We start from the raw sequence: 12,465 nt of genomic DNA on the forward strand, positions 1-12,465 counted from the left end.
AAAATAATCTCAAAGGGACACACTGAAGAAATGCAAGTGTACTTGTATTTACTCTCAGAGAAGTACTGGCTGCAAAAGTAGTGGTACCAACTTGTACACACAACCTCACCGGAGAAGAGAACGTCGTGCAGTAACGATGGCATGGCTGTCGTGCACCACTCTTCCCTCAGGTGAATAATCATTGCTGTAATTACAGTCTCCTGTTCCTAGAGCTACGACTTTATGCTCTCCTCCTAAGAAGAAAACATACATGCGATAAAACACAATAGTCAGTCAGTTAAAACACAGAGTTTTTAATTAAAAAGTAAGTACCAAAATGAAGACCGAACAACTGACACACAGGAGGGATTACTGGTCTATACAGCCTTACTGGTGCTCTGGTTACAACTTACTCTGGTTTTCTTTGGCCATGGGGCAATTTACTCAGCACCTGGCCTGATGTCTGCAGATGGGCATCACCTATCTCAAAGTGGGGAAACAGATCCTAGCCCAGGAGCTGGCAGGGCTCATTGAGAAGGCTTTAAATGAAATAGGAAGGGGAAAGGAAATAAAACCAGACTTGCTAGAGATGAGCCTAAGGGAACGATGACGGGACTGGATGGGGGTGAGGGCAAGGGGCTCAGCTGAAGTGCATCTACACCAATGCACCAATCCAGCTGGTGACCTGTCACGAGTGGTGCTCCCCAGGGGTCAGTACTGGCACTCATCCTGTTCACTATCTTTACTGATGACCTGGATGAGGGCACTGAGTGCACCCTTGCTAAGTCTGCAGATGACACCAAGCTGGCGGGAAGTGTTGATCTGCCTGGGGATAGGAAGGCCCTACAGAATGATCTGGACAGGCTGGATAGCTGGCCTGAGGCAAATGGGATGCAGATCAACAAGACCAAGTGCTGGGTTCTGCACTTTGGCCACAGCAACCACAGGCAATACTACAGACTTGGGGCAGGGCAGTAGGAAGACTGTGTAGAGGAAATGGACCTGAGGGTGTTGGTCAGTGCTCGGCTGAACGTGAGCCAGCTGTGTGCCCAGGTGGCCAATGGCATCCTGGCTTGTATCAGTGTTGCAAGCAGGAGCAGGGAAGTGATCATCCCTCTGTACTCAGCACTGGTGAGGCCACACATCGAGTACTGTGTTGTTTTGGGCTCCTTACAGCAAGAAAGACACTGAGGCCCTGGAGCGTGTCCAGAGAAGGGCAACAAAGAGGGTAAGAGGTCTGGAGCACAACTGCTACCAGGAGCAGCTGAGGGAGCTGGGATTATTTAGTCTGGAGAAGAGGAGGCTCAGGGGTGACCTCATCGCTCTCTACAACTACCTGAAAGGGGGTTTTAGCAAGGTGGGGGTCAGCCTCTTCTCCCATGAAACAAGCAACAGGACTAGAGGGAATGGCCTCAAGTTGTGCCAGGGGAGACTGAGGTTGGATGTTAGGAAATACTACTTCTCTGCGAGAGCGGTCAATCTCTGGCACAGTCTGCCCAGGGAGGTGGTGGAATCACCGTCCCTGGAGGTTTCAAGGAACGTTCAGATGTTGTACTGAGGGACATAGTTTAGAGGGAAATACTGGTGGTGACAACGGTCAGATTGGATGATCTTAGAGGCCTTTTCCAACCTTTGAGATTCCAGTCTGATTCCTTTTTAAGACAGCATATTGAAACACACCGATAATTTATGATGAAGCCATCAGTAAAGAGTATGTCAAAGAAGAACAGCTACTGTTTACGTGCAAGGTCAGAAACACCTTGAATCAAGGCTGCTGGGGAACATAAGCTAGATTGCTCAAGCCCTAATATTCCGTATCAAAACAGACTTGCCTTTCTCAATGATGAAGGCAGCCAGTGAACTGCCACAGCTTTGGTACTCAGGATTTTCAGCAGTCAGGCTGTTAAATACTCCTTCTACTGTCTGCAAAAATTTCTGATAGATATGGTGCCGTCCTTCTAAACAGAACAATAAAAGCCAGCAAAACACAAATTTGCAGGGGGAAAAACAGGCAGCATCAAGCACTGAGCAGATTATAAATTTACAGACATGGTAAAAGCATTAGCACCAGCATCACCAGCATATACTTGTGCCTCTGACAACTGCAAAGATGGACATGAATAAATGAAAGACGAGAATACTGCCAACACTTTATAGTTTTACTATTCAAGATAAACTAGGAACGTGGATAAACTTTGAAGTACCACGTCTGGTAGATGATCAAACAAGGACAGCAATGCTTTATCTATTCCTATCCCTGATTCAAGATTTTAGTTCAAGAAATTCACTTGAGTTGTGTCTGCAAGCATTTGTCCATGTGCTACTTAAGTGACCAATCCTTCCAGCATCCTTTGAAGACAACATGTATAAAATAACAGAACCTTCATACAGATTGCAAAGTGTTTTAAAAGAATCATTAAAAAACAATAAAATATTTCCTTTATAGATTCAGATCACACAGCTAAACAAGAGTACTCCTTACCAAAACTGATCCTTGAAACATCAACAGAGCTTGCTGGAGTTTCAGGCTCAACCAGAACACGGGGAGGATCTGAGGATTTAAGACAACTTCAAATAGGTGTCAGCAATACACATTTCAAAACATGGATCAAACACTATTTCCAGCACATTTAACTTTCTAATTCTTTAAGAATTAGAGATTTTTTCTGGAGTCCTTATAAGCATAGAACTACTTAGGCAGCAATCCTTAAATAAAGGTAAGCATTACGGTAACTTCATTCTTTTGCAATAACACAAAGCCGAGGACATAATTATAAAAATTCAAACATAGTCAGAACAACTTGATACTGCTGTAATCCAGCAATCAGCAAATCATGTGCAAGAGCAACAGATAAAATAAGTCTTTCTGCAATTCTCCCTTCTGTGCCAACAACTCTGATGTAACTCAGAGTATGAAGAAGACTAAACAACAAATAACTGCCAAAAGGACTCAAAGCTGACAGAAGTTGTGACACCAGAGCATTTCACAAAGCTGCACAGGGATTTTAGGCAGAAAACCTCTAAGCAAGTCTTCCCAAGTTCTGTTCGGGTACTGCTTGAATATTTACTTGGCTTTCCAGAAGCTGGTGCCACCACACACTCCAACTTCAGTAGCTCATCAAGAGCCAGTTTAGCTGCACTCTGCTTAGACTCCTTCTTGCTTCTTCCCAATCCAGTCTTGTAGTAAACACCATCCAACACAGCACTAATGCCAAAATAAGAACTTATGGCATGTCCTTTTAAGGAGAAAAAGAGACTTGTGATTAGTAACACTAAATAACATATACTTTTCCATAGCTTTATGCACTTAGATTGATTTCAAGCATCAGTGGAAGAGGAAAAGATGACTGTAACAAAATACCATTCACCGCCACGAGTATTCTCACCGTATTCATTCACTGTACTTCTCACTAAGCTCTCTTTCAGCTCTAAGAAGTATTAACAAAACACCACGTTTTCCAAACTGCCTGGCAAAACCACCATGCCAGTTCCAAGTGTCAGCAGGCAGTGCAAGCGACCCACCATCATTAGTTCATTGGACAAACAATGACCAACAGGGGCACCAAAAGCCTTCTTAAATTAAAGCAAGGCAACCTGTGAGAGAACTACGCCCTGCAAGGGAAGAAACTGGATGCAGCTGAAGAAGTTTATTAATTATTTGCATGTCAGAGAAAACATGCATTTAAAAGAAGTTATCTTATGCCTACTGAGAGCAAGATAAAAAAAGCTTAACAATAATAATAATAAAAGAGCAGATCAAAATACATTTAAAGAGTAGAGCTCTGGGCAGCCTGGTCTAGTGGTTGGCGACTCTGCACATAGCAGGGGGGTTGAAAGTCAATGACCATTGTGGTCCTTTTCAACCCAGGACATGCAATGATTCTATGACTCTTCGGCAGAATGACGTAATTCTTTATGAAAAACAGGGCTGGCCTCCTCCAAATCATCAGCTGATGAATTCTAAGATGAACGAGCAAAAGTTTTGCCCATATCATGCAAGACCACTGAGGTGAGCAGGCATTCAGGCTACTGCACAGAAACCTTGCTCAGACCATATACACAGCCCTGCTCAGAATGCGGCTCAAGCTGGAATGAACGTAATAAAGAGGAAAGAAGACCAGGGAAAAGGACAAGTTCTGTTATAGAGGAATTGCCGGAATGCTCAGCTTTACTGATTCTACCCCCTCAGAAAGCAAAAATAAAGTTCCAGGGCAGCACACAATTGCTTACACCTCAAAGGAGGAGAACAACTGCTTCTACAAGAAGAAAACAGCAACGTGCAAAACTGGGAACATGGCAGATATGAGGAGGCTCAGTCAGGAAGCTAGAAGCAGCTTCAAAGCAGAACAGCTCCGAAAGGGCAGCAAGCAGCCACAAGAGTGAGAAAGGCAATCACTTCCCACCAGGGAAAAAAAATGCTCCTGTGAGTGGAGTGCAACCAACATGAAAAAATAAATGAATAACTTGTGCTAGTGGCACCAGTGCTAGCCCAAGAAACCGAAATCGTCAAGGACACACAAACACAACTGTATGTAAAGAAAGAAGTATTTACCTGCCACACCAGTCTCTTTAAAATCAAGCTGCATGCTGTACCTTTGTGCGAAGCGGTGCAGGGCTGACACTGGGTTCACTGTGCCCTTCTCGTACCCCGCAATGAGGTCTGCCAGCCACGCGTCCTGCACTACTGCTGGCTCCGGGGACGGGTGGGCTGGGCGAGGCAAAGGCATCGCTGCAATGAGACCAAGGAGTAAACACGAAGAAAAAACCGAACCCTCTCTCCAATAGTTTGTCTTTGGTTAAAACAAATGCTTTGTAGACAGTTCTCGGTGCTAGAGAAAATGCACTAACAAGGAAACCCAGCAGAGTTCTAATCTTACAAAAGCGAGGAAGCCACACAACAGCTCGCTGACACAGTCAGTCCCAACGAAGGAGCTGAAAGCTATACCTGGCTTTTCTCTCATGTGCAGGGCGCTCGGTCCGTGGAGGCCCGGGGAAGGCGGGAGCGCGGGCCTTACAGCCGCGGGGCTCAGCAGCTGGGCGGGAGCCTGCAGCAGCGCAGCCTTCTCCTCCGCGGCCTCACAGGCGGGCGTCCCAGCTCTCTGCGTGCTGCCACTGCTGGCGGCCATCCCCGATCAACCTGACGGAGCTCAAGAGGAACCGTGCCAGATGCTGAAGACCCACGGCAAGCTCCTCTTTCCTCGGCCGAACCGCTCCACGGGAACGGCTGACACCGAAGCCTGCGCCCCGCTTCCTGCGGGCCGGGAAGCACCGGCACACGGCCCTCACCACGGCGCCGCTGCCTCCAGAACCGGCGCGGGAACTCCCACGGCCGGCGCTACGAGAGCTCGAGCCGCCAACAGCATCCACAACACAGCCCTACACCTGCCGCACTGTGCGGGCGCAGACGGCGCGCACCCTTATATAGGCCGGATCCCTCCGCGGGCCGCAGCTGCGCCCGCCACGTGCCGAGGCGCGAGGAAGAAGGGCCGGGCCTCGTTTTGGCGCTCTACGGCTGCGGCGCGAGGCGCGCCCCGCGTCTCAGAGGGGGAGGGCGGCACCCACGCTGCGCAGCCGCGGCCCGAGATGCGGAGGCGGCTGTTGGAGAGCGGCGAAGTGATAGGAACTCCCCTCGGCAGCGGGGTGACCGCCTTCAATGAGACTGGATGTAAAGTTACACTTAGAACACTTTTTTAATCAAAGAAGTTGAACAACAACAACAAAAAAACCCAACCCTGTACAATAGTTAAATTTTATTACAAGTGTAATAAACTTAAAGATTTTTAGCACTAAGGCAATCACAGTTTCATAAGTTATATATATATATAAATTTACACAAGTCTACATTGACAACTCAATTACCAGTCACATCAACAAAGGGGCTGTGTTATGGCAAATGAAGTGTAATAAAATTCACAGTAAATCTGCAATATTCTGAAGATGCAGGAATCATATTGCACAGAATAAACCAGTGGGTGCCGAGAAGCGACTGCCAGTGTTCGGGTGTTCCTTCACAGAATAGACATTGGTCGTAACCATGCAATACTTCCAATACAGAATGGTATCAAGTACCACAGTAAACAGTTACTCACAATGTAAGTTCTAAATAGAGTAGCAAAACGCTGTTAGGTTTCTCTTTAAACCATATATAAACCTTGTAATAAAACACTTTGATAAAAATCAAACGGAATGGTGGTTGTCACATTATCGCTTCAGTATTCCTCTTTGTCTTTTCCTTTCTTTTCCTTTTCGTCCTGTAGTGCAGTACCAAGTTTCTTGATCAGAACGGACAGAACCTTGTCCAAAGGATCCATCACCCCGCGCTGCAGCCACTTGGGGATGGTAGTCCTGGCGTGGTGGAAGCCCAGCTTTTGGAGGATGTAGTCAACACCAACAGGGTCGATTTTCCTCCCAGTCCAGGATATTAATCTTAAAAAAGAATCCAACAAAAACAATAGTAGGCAGGCTCAATCTCAGGTATAGATAGCAACTAGCTATCTGAAACTACCTGCATTTATCATTTCCGTGCATCCCACCTTCCAGACCAGCACTAATAGCCGAAGATAAAACTATTACAGCATCCGTGTGATTGATCTGTAGCAGCTGAACAGCATCAGCTTGGAAACACTTGTACTGTCCTTCACACCACCCATAAATAAAATGCATAGACAAAGAGATTACAGATAAACCTGCTTGTTACCTGAGCGTGGGCTCCAGGTGCCAAGTATTGCAGATAAATTCTCTCCAGTCAACTGTAGTGTAAGTAATGCTTTCCTCTGCTTCTCTCTCTGTGGAGCTGTCCTCAAGTACACCAGAAGAGTTTTTCTGCCCTGGACGAGAAGCCAAAATGCGAGGAGGAAAAATAGCTACAAAATGGAGAGGGGCAGAAAAAAAAGCAAGCAGTCAGTTTGAGCACCTCATACGGATCTTCATACATCTTAAAGGAAATTCCAGAGTGCATTTCAAACAAGAGAAAACCAGCTCATGTTTCACCTTGTTTTGTAAGAACTTCTTAATTTCCAGCTGGTTTCAGTAAGACGTATCATAAGAAAAACTTAAACATTAGTGGGTGGTGCAGGAATGTGGAATTGTTCCCTCTGCCACCCAACCCATCCATACACAGAGTATTTCTTTCAAACTCATCATGACAAACAACAAAGCATATTGCATTCCATAAGCTACATGCAAACACATGCTTAGATTTTAATTTTTATTTTGATTGACAGCATATTCTAAGCAGGAGGATGGTGGGGGAGTAATTCAATTTGCCCAGAGGCATGAGGGGGACCTGAACCCAGCTCTTCCCTGAGTTTAAATCCTAAAACACAGAAAAGGAACAGCAGCCCCCTTTCCCCTCCAAACAGCACAATGAATAAAATATAAACAAATATCTGAATTGGGATTGAATTTGGAGATACTTTGGGTAACAAGAGCAGAGTGCCCTGAACAGCAGAGGCATGACAGTGTGCTATTTGTACCATCTGTATGCAACTGCTCTGCTTCCAGTCCTCTAGGACCTAACTTCAAGTCCGCTGATATGACTCCCACACAACGCTGCACTTTTTGTTAGGTGCTAAAACATCTCCTGGCTCTAAGCTCCCCTCCCAAAAAACAGGACAAAAGAATTTGGTTAATCTAAAGTTAAATTTCAATTGTCAGCGATTGGAAGAGGTAGCTACCATCTCATGGCACTAAGTTCAGATTTCAACAATATTTATTGTCAATCAGTGTGTAATTGTCTGACCAGCGTTACCTCAGATACTAAAAGCTTACCTTTTTCTTTTTCTTTTAGATAAGCTGACACCAAGTCATGCAGAAACATAATCAATTCAGCATCCATAGTTACACAGATGTGGTCTGTAAATTCAGTTACCACACTGCATTCCACCTTTGGTTTAACGCTTGTATCTACAGTCAGATGGAAATAGCATTAATACACTTTAAGTACATGCTGCGTAGAAGCATACTGAATTATAGTACAAATGATCTGTAAATTACATTGCTGTTACTGAGCAGGCATTTCCCCTATTCCATTTGTAGTCTGCAGACAATATTTTGAAAATAGGAGCAGGCCATTCAGGTTCCTCTCTCCTATTTCCTATTTTCAGAACAGGCCTTTTCTAACTCATAAACCACCCCCCTCAGAACAGCCAGCCTAGCTGTAATGTTCATATTCATTTCTTAGCAAATGTTTTTTTGTTTTGTTTTTTGAAAGCAACCCATCTCTGGACTAGGTCTTCGCTTCCTCATCAGAATTCCCTCTGCATTTCATTACAAAAATGTGTCCTTTATTGCATATGTCTGCTGTAATTTCTAGAAAAAAAATCCTCTTATCAGCACAGCATCTTTGTATTTAACCCCTCATTTATGAGAAACAGCTTTAGATCAAGGAAAGCAAATGGTTTTTACTATACCTTGTAATGAAGGCTCTTGGGGCTCTTGGACATGAATAGATTTAAAATCCAGCTGCATCCTTGGCAGTGCGAAGATGGTTTCAGTTTCATGATTGTAACTAGAACCACCTCTGAAACCACTTAGCAAGCTTGAGCTTTTCACAGTTGTGCTGCTCTCCGGGTTATTAGCATCAACATTTCGAAGCAGGTTTAACTCTACAAGGACAATGGGAAATACCTTAATTCAGTAATCTTTATTTTAAAAAAACAGTTCTGTCAGCACAAAGAATGACAAAATTTCATGAAATTTAATACCAGCTATTTCATACACTGAAAAAAAAGGCCTTCTAATAAAGAAGAGAGAAGGAAACAGATGCCAGTACTATAACATACAAGCATTTCTGAAAATCTTTGTTAATATTTTTGGATGTTTAAAGTCCAAGTTTTATTATCTGACCACCCTATCACAGCTTTGTTCTAACAATGAAATTTCAGTTAAGTGAAATACAGACAATGGGTTCAAAGCATGCCATCTGGGTTAGAAAATAAGACAGGACTTACACTGAAAATGGCTGATGGACGCAAGTGACACTTGAATTCACCGAGGCAGCATTGATATAAAAACCACTATCGACTAGGTATCCAACTTTGTCATGATACTTTCACTATAGCATACATGCAACATTAGCTATATCGGTTATTTTTTCAGTTATTAAAATTTGTGACAAGGCAAAGTTAAGAAAGGTTACTACTTCACTGTAAAACTGTTGTTCATATTCTTTAACCAGCCCCTCAGGAGAATCAAACAATCAAAAGTCACTGCTGATATACTTAAATACTCTGGATGCAGCAAAACAGGGCTATCTAAAAACAGTTAACAGATTATGCCTCTACATGTGAACCTCAGCCATCAGCTTCTCGTGTCTTTCAAAAAGCATAAATAGTACAGCATATCAATAACTTTAAGGCATTTTTAAGAAACTATAAAGTGTTCATTTCTAACTATATAGCATAATCTGCTATTCCACACTTTGCTTTAACATTCTGTAGAAGAAACAGCTTCCATTCAAGCTCTCTTCTACTTAGCTCACTTGAAGTTTAGCACAATGTGCATTGACTGACAAGCAGACCAATCTCAGAATATAATAGATATGAATCTTACCTTCATTCCTTGTGGCTGTAACATAATTGAACCACTCTTTCACACTGGCAACTCCATGTGGGGGGTTTTCATGGCGGCGCCTCGTTATCTTTGTGATTGTTGCCATGGGGCTTTCAAGTGCTCCACACGGTTTGGTGACCATAGTGTTATGGCCTAAATGAAAGTCTAGGGTTTGCACAATGTATGTAGAGTGTTCACTAGTACCTGCATTGAAGGTGTGATGGATACAGGGCAGGAGAGAAAAGAGAAATGAAAAAAAAAACACACCAACTTAGTAAGGGAAGCGGGATTTCTCCTCTCCCTTGCACACGTATCTACCAGGAATCATTACTAAGCCAGCAGCATCAAAAATCTGCACTATGCTTACAAACAACAGAAAGATTTAAATCCTCAGTATCTACAGATAGTAAAAACTTCCCAATATGAAGACATATAAATATTAAGATATTCAAAATTCATTATGTAGAAATGAAAGATTGCATCAATGCAGACATGCAATTAATTAACAAGACAAACAGTCCCCTTCCTAGACACACTGTCAGGAACATATCTTCACTTCAATTATATAATAATATACTTGGCTTTTTTTTTTTTTTAATATGCTTTTCTGGACTTATTCTGACATATCAATATATTCTTCAAAAGTTCATTTAAAAGATGTTAATGGATGAGGAAATTGTTTGAATTACCATCTTCCCAAACTTTCTGTGCTTCTGTCCAAAATGCAATATTGGGTTCTTCAAGGTGAAATAAGGCCCAAGATTTTGAACGGAAATTGGGCCCATGGAAACAAGCCAGCGTCATATGGTTTCCATGCAAGCTCATGGATCCTCCAAATTGCATTCCATCTTCTGGCAGTGGCATCTGAAATAAGGATATATGGCATCCAGACACCACCTTGAGAACTCCTGGCCAATGACGATGATGGGCTGCATCCAATACTAGAAATGAAAAATGCAATAACAATAACAAACTTCAATAAAGAGAAAGAAACAGGAAAGTTTGCTGCCATAGTTACATATTTTATTAAAAATAGGCACATCATGGGTCATTTCACTGACATCGTCCCATCTTTGCCATCTAAGGTGGTTGTAGCTTACAAATACCAAAACAAGCATACTTGTGTTCAGATAAACAATAGCTTCAGCTTAAGATAAATAGAAAAGAACAGCACCACACTTTCACAGCTACTCAAAGTAGAAATTTTTCTTATGAAATAGACTTCATAAGTTTGCAGTTTTCAAACTGCAAAAATATTTTAACAAAAATTCACATTTTTAAGAAAAACCTGAAAATAACATAGTTTAGTTCATTCTTGTACCCAAGATACCTGTGTTCTTCATTGAAAGGTGATTGCAAGCCCCCATTTACAGGGCAAACATACTGAAGATATTATTTTAAGTCAAGTAGATTTACTTGCACGCATGAAGTTTCTCAGATTGATTTTCACAATTAAGACATCCAAATCAGAAAGTATACTACTTTTTTGTACTACTTACGTTGTTCATGTGAGCTTCTCTCCAAGTTGTTGGCCATTGTCTTGGGAGGCAGATAAGGAACGGGTCCCCAAGTAGACAAAGCTCGTTTGCTTGTGTCAAACTGTTGAGTAAAGAACTCCTGGAGCTTCATTCCTATTTTTATTAGATCTGGTGTAGTCGATCTTGAAATCATCACTTGGAAGATATCCCATTTCAAGTCCCCGTGGACAAATATCTCACTAGGTATTAAAAACAGCAAGAACATGTACAGTTAATGAATTTCCTACCGACAATAAAAAAAAAATTGATCCTTCGATTTCTGTTAAACTTGTGATTCTAGTTGTCAATACTGGACAGAATCCATACAGGCAGAATTCAACATTATCAAGTACTAGAAACCTGAAAATCAGCAAGCAATATTACCTTTTATCAGAGATGCTTGAGTCCAAAGCATTATACAGGTTAATTTTCCATTCATCCTGTAGTTTAAGATCTGCATTACTGAAGATTCCCATTAGGATACTGGACCCCATGTAGTCAACACGTGCTTCAGTAGAACCCATGGTGATCTGAATTTTATGACTGGGCTGTTGGTTTGGGTGCTCAGAAATATGAGCTACAATAGAATGAAAGCAGCACAGAAACACAGCATTAAAGGTAAGAAGATTTGTTTTTCTAGCAATATCACCCTTATGCAATCCTCATGATATAGAGAGACTGAGAAAGCACTGGTTTCTTCCTGATGTATTGAGTCTGGAGACCCAGAACATCCAGACTCTTTCCAAACCCACCTTTCCATTTCCTAGATTGTAAATGCTTGGGAAACTCTAGAAAGAGCTGAAATGCTGACAAATCTGTTTGGTTGCCATCTGTCCAGACAGCTGAAGGAGGCTCAAGGTTGCATACCTTGTTAGTATAATTTTAGGGCAATGCTAACACTAAAATCCACCCCTAATCAGGAAGCTACTCCTTCAATTCAAAGTGTTTTTCATAGTGAGAAGATGTAAATAAGAATGCAAAGATGTAATATGCTGCCAGGCTTACAAAACAGAAGAACTGTTTTAGCTGTTGGTCAGAGCGTATACCAGTATCAGGCAGCTTTCCAACTTACCCACCATCTCCAGGGTGTTAACATCTATGGTACCGCCAACAACTCCACCTCTAGAGTCCAGCTGTGATCTTCCCAAACCAACAGACATGCTGATTTCCCGATCCCTACTACTCCCCACAGATAGACGACCTTGGCTTTTCAAACCACTGGTGGTCCACCTAGAACAGAGGTAAAAATAGACAACAGTTTTCCAGAAAACAGACAACAATTTTCTCTATCAAAAGAAAAATGGAAAATGATTTACTGCAAAGAAGTAAACAATGTGAATTAAGCACATGCGTCTTTATGATTAAGCATCTACCAGCATTCACAAGGGGTTACTTCACCTTTCAAAACTGAAAAAGT

General features: G+C 42.4%; 2 protein-coding genes across 42 annotated transcripts in view; both read right to left on the minus strand.

Annotated features, from left to right (window-relative positions):
- The window catches only part of LOC107051715 (adenosine deaminase domain-containing protein 1), an 81,042-nt gene extending 75,669 nt beyond the window's left edge, over positions 1–5,373 (minus strand). For 26 of the 29 annotated variants that reach the window (XR_003075032.3, XR_006939122.1, XR_005859380.2 and 23 more), the window contains exons 1-6: positions 4,925–5,373; positions 4,532–4,708; positions 3,048–3,215; positions 2,462–2,530; positions 1,812–1,937; positions 110–233 (exon numbers count right to left, since the gene is read on the minus strand). Coding sequence is in view for 3 of the 29 variants with exons in the window: in XM_420624.8 (XP_420624.4) it covers positions 110–233; positions 1,812–1,937; positions 2,462–2,530; positions 3,048–3,215; positions 4,532–4,708; positions 4,925–5,105 (845 nt within the window). In the remaining 26 variants the exon portion in view is untranslated. The remainder of the gene's footprint in view (positions 1–109; positions 234–1,811; positions 1,938–2,461; positions 2,531–3,047; positions 3,216–4,531; positions 4,709–4,924) is intronic. The other 3 variants (XR_005859396.2, XM_040699597.2, XM_046940634.1) reach the window with 2 other exon arrangements.
- Positions 5,374–5,714: 341 nt separating this feature from the next.
- The window catches only part of KIAA1109 (transmembrane protein KIAA1109 homolog), a 109,280-nt gene continuing 102,529 nt past the window's right edge, over positions 5,715–12,465 (minus strand). For all 13 annotated transcript variants that reach the window (XM_004941216.5, XM_004941213.5, XM_015276377.4 and 10 more), the window contains 9 exons: positions 12,121–12,278; positions 11,433–11,625; positions 11,031–11,248; positions 10,221–10,472; positions 9,532–9,735; positions 8,391–8,585; positions 7,750–7,884; positions 6,677–6,842; positions 5,715–6,405 (listed from right to left, as the gene is read on the minus strand). In XM_004941216.5, the coding sequence (XP_004941273.2) occupies positions 6,189–6,405; positions 6,677–6,842; positions 7,750–7,884; positions 8,391–8,585; positions 9,532–9,735; positions 10,221–10,472; positions 11,031–11,248; positions 11,433–11,625; positions 12,121–12,278 (1,738 nt within the window). In that variant the 3' untranslated portion in view covers positions 5,715–6,188. The remainder of the gene's footprint in view (positions 6,406–6,676; positions 6,843–7,749; positions 7,885–8,390; positions 8,586–9,531; positions 9,736–10,220; positions 10,473–11,030; positions 11,249–11,432; positions 11,626–12,120; positions 12,279–12,465) is intronic.

This window comes from Gallus gallus, chromosome 4, assembly GCF_016699485.2.
Source record: "Gallus gallus isolate bGalGal1 chromosome 4, bGalGal1.mat.broiler.GRCg7b, whole genome shotgun sequence".
Classification (NCBI taxonomy): domain Eukaryota; kingdom Metazoa; phylum Chordata; class Aves; order Galliformes; family Phasianidae; genus Gallus; species Gallus gallus.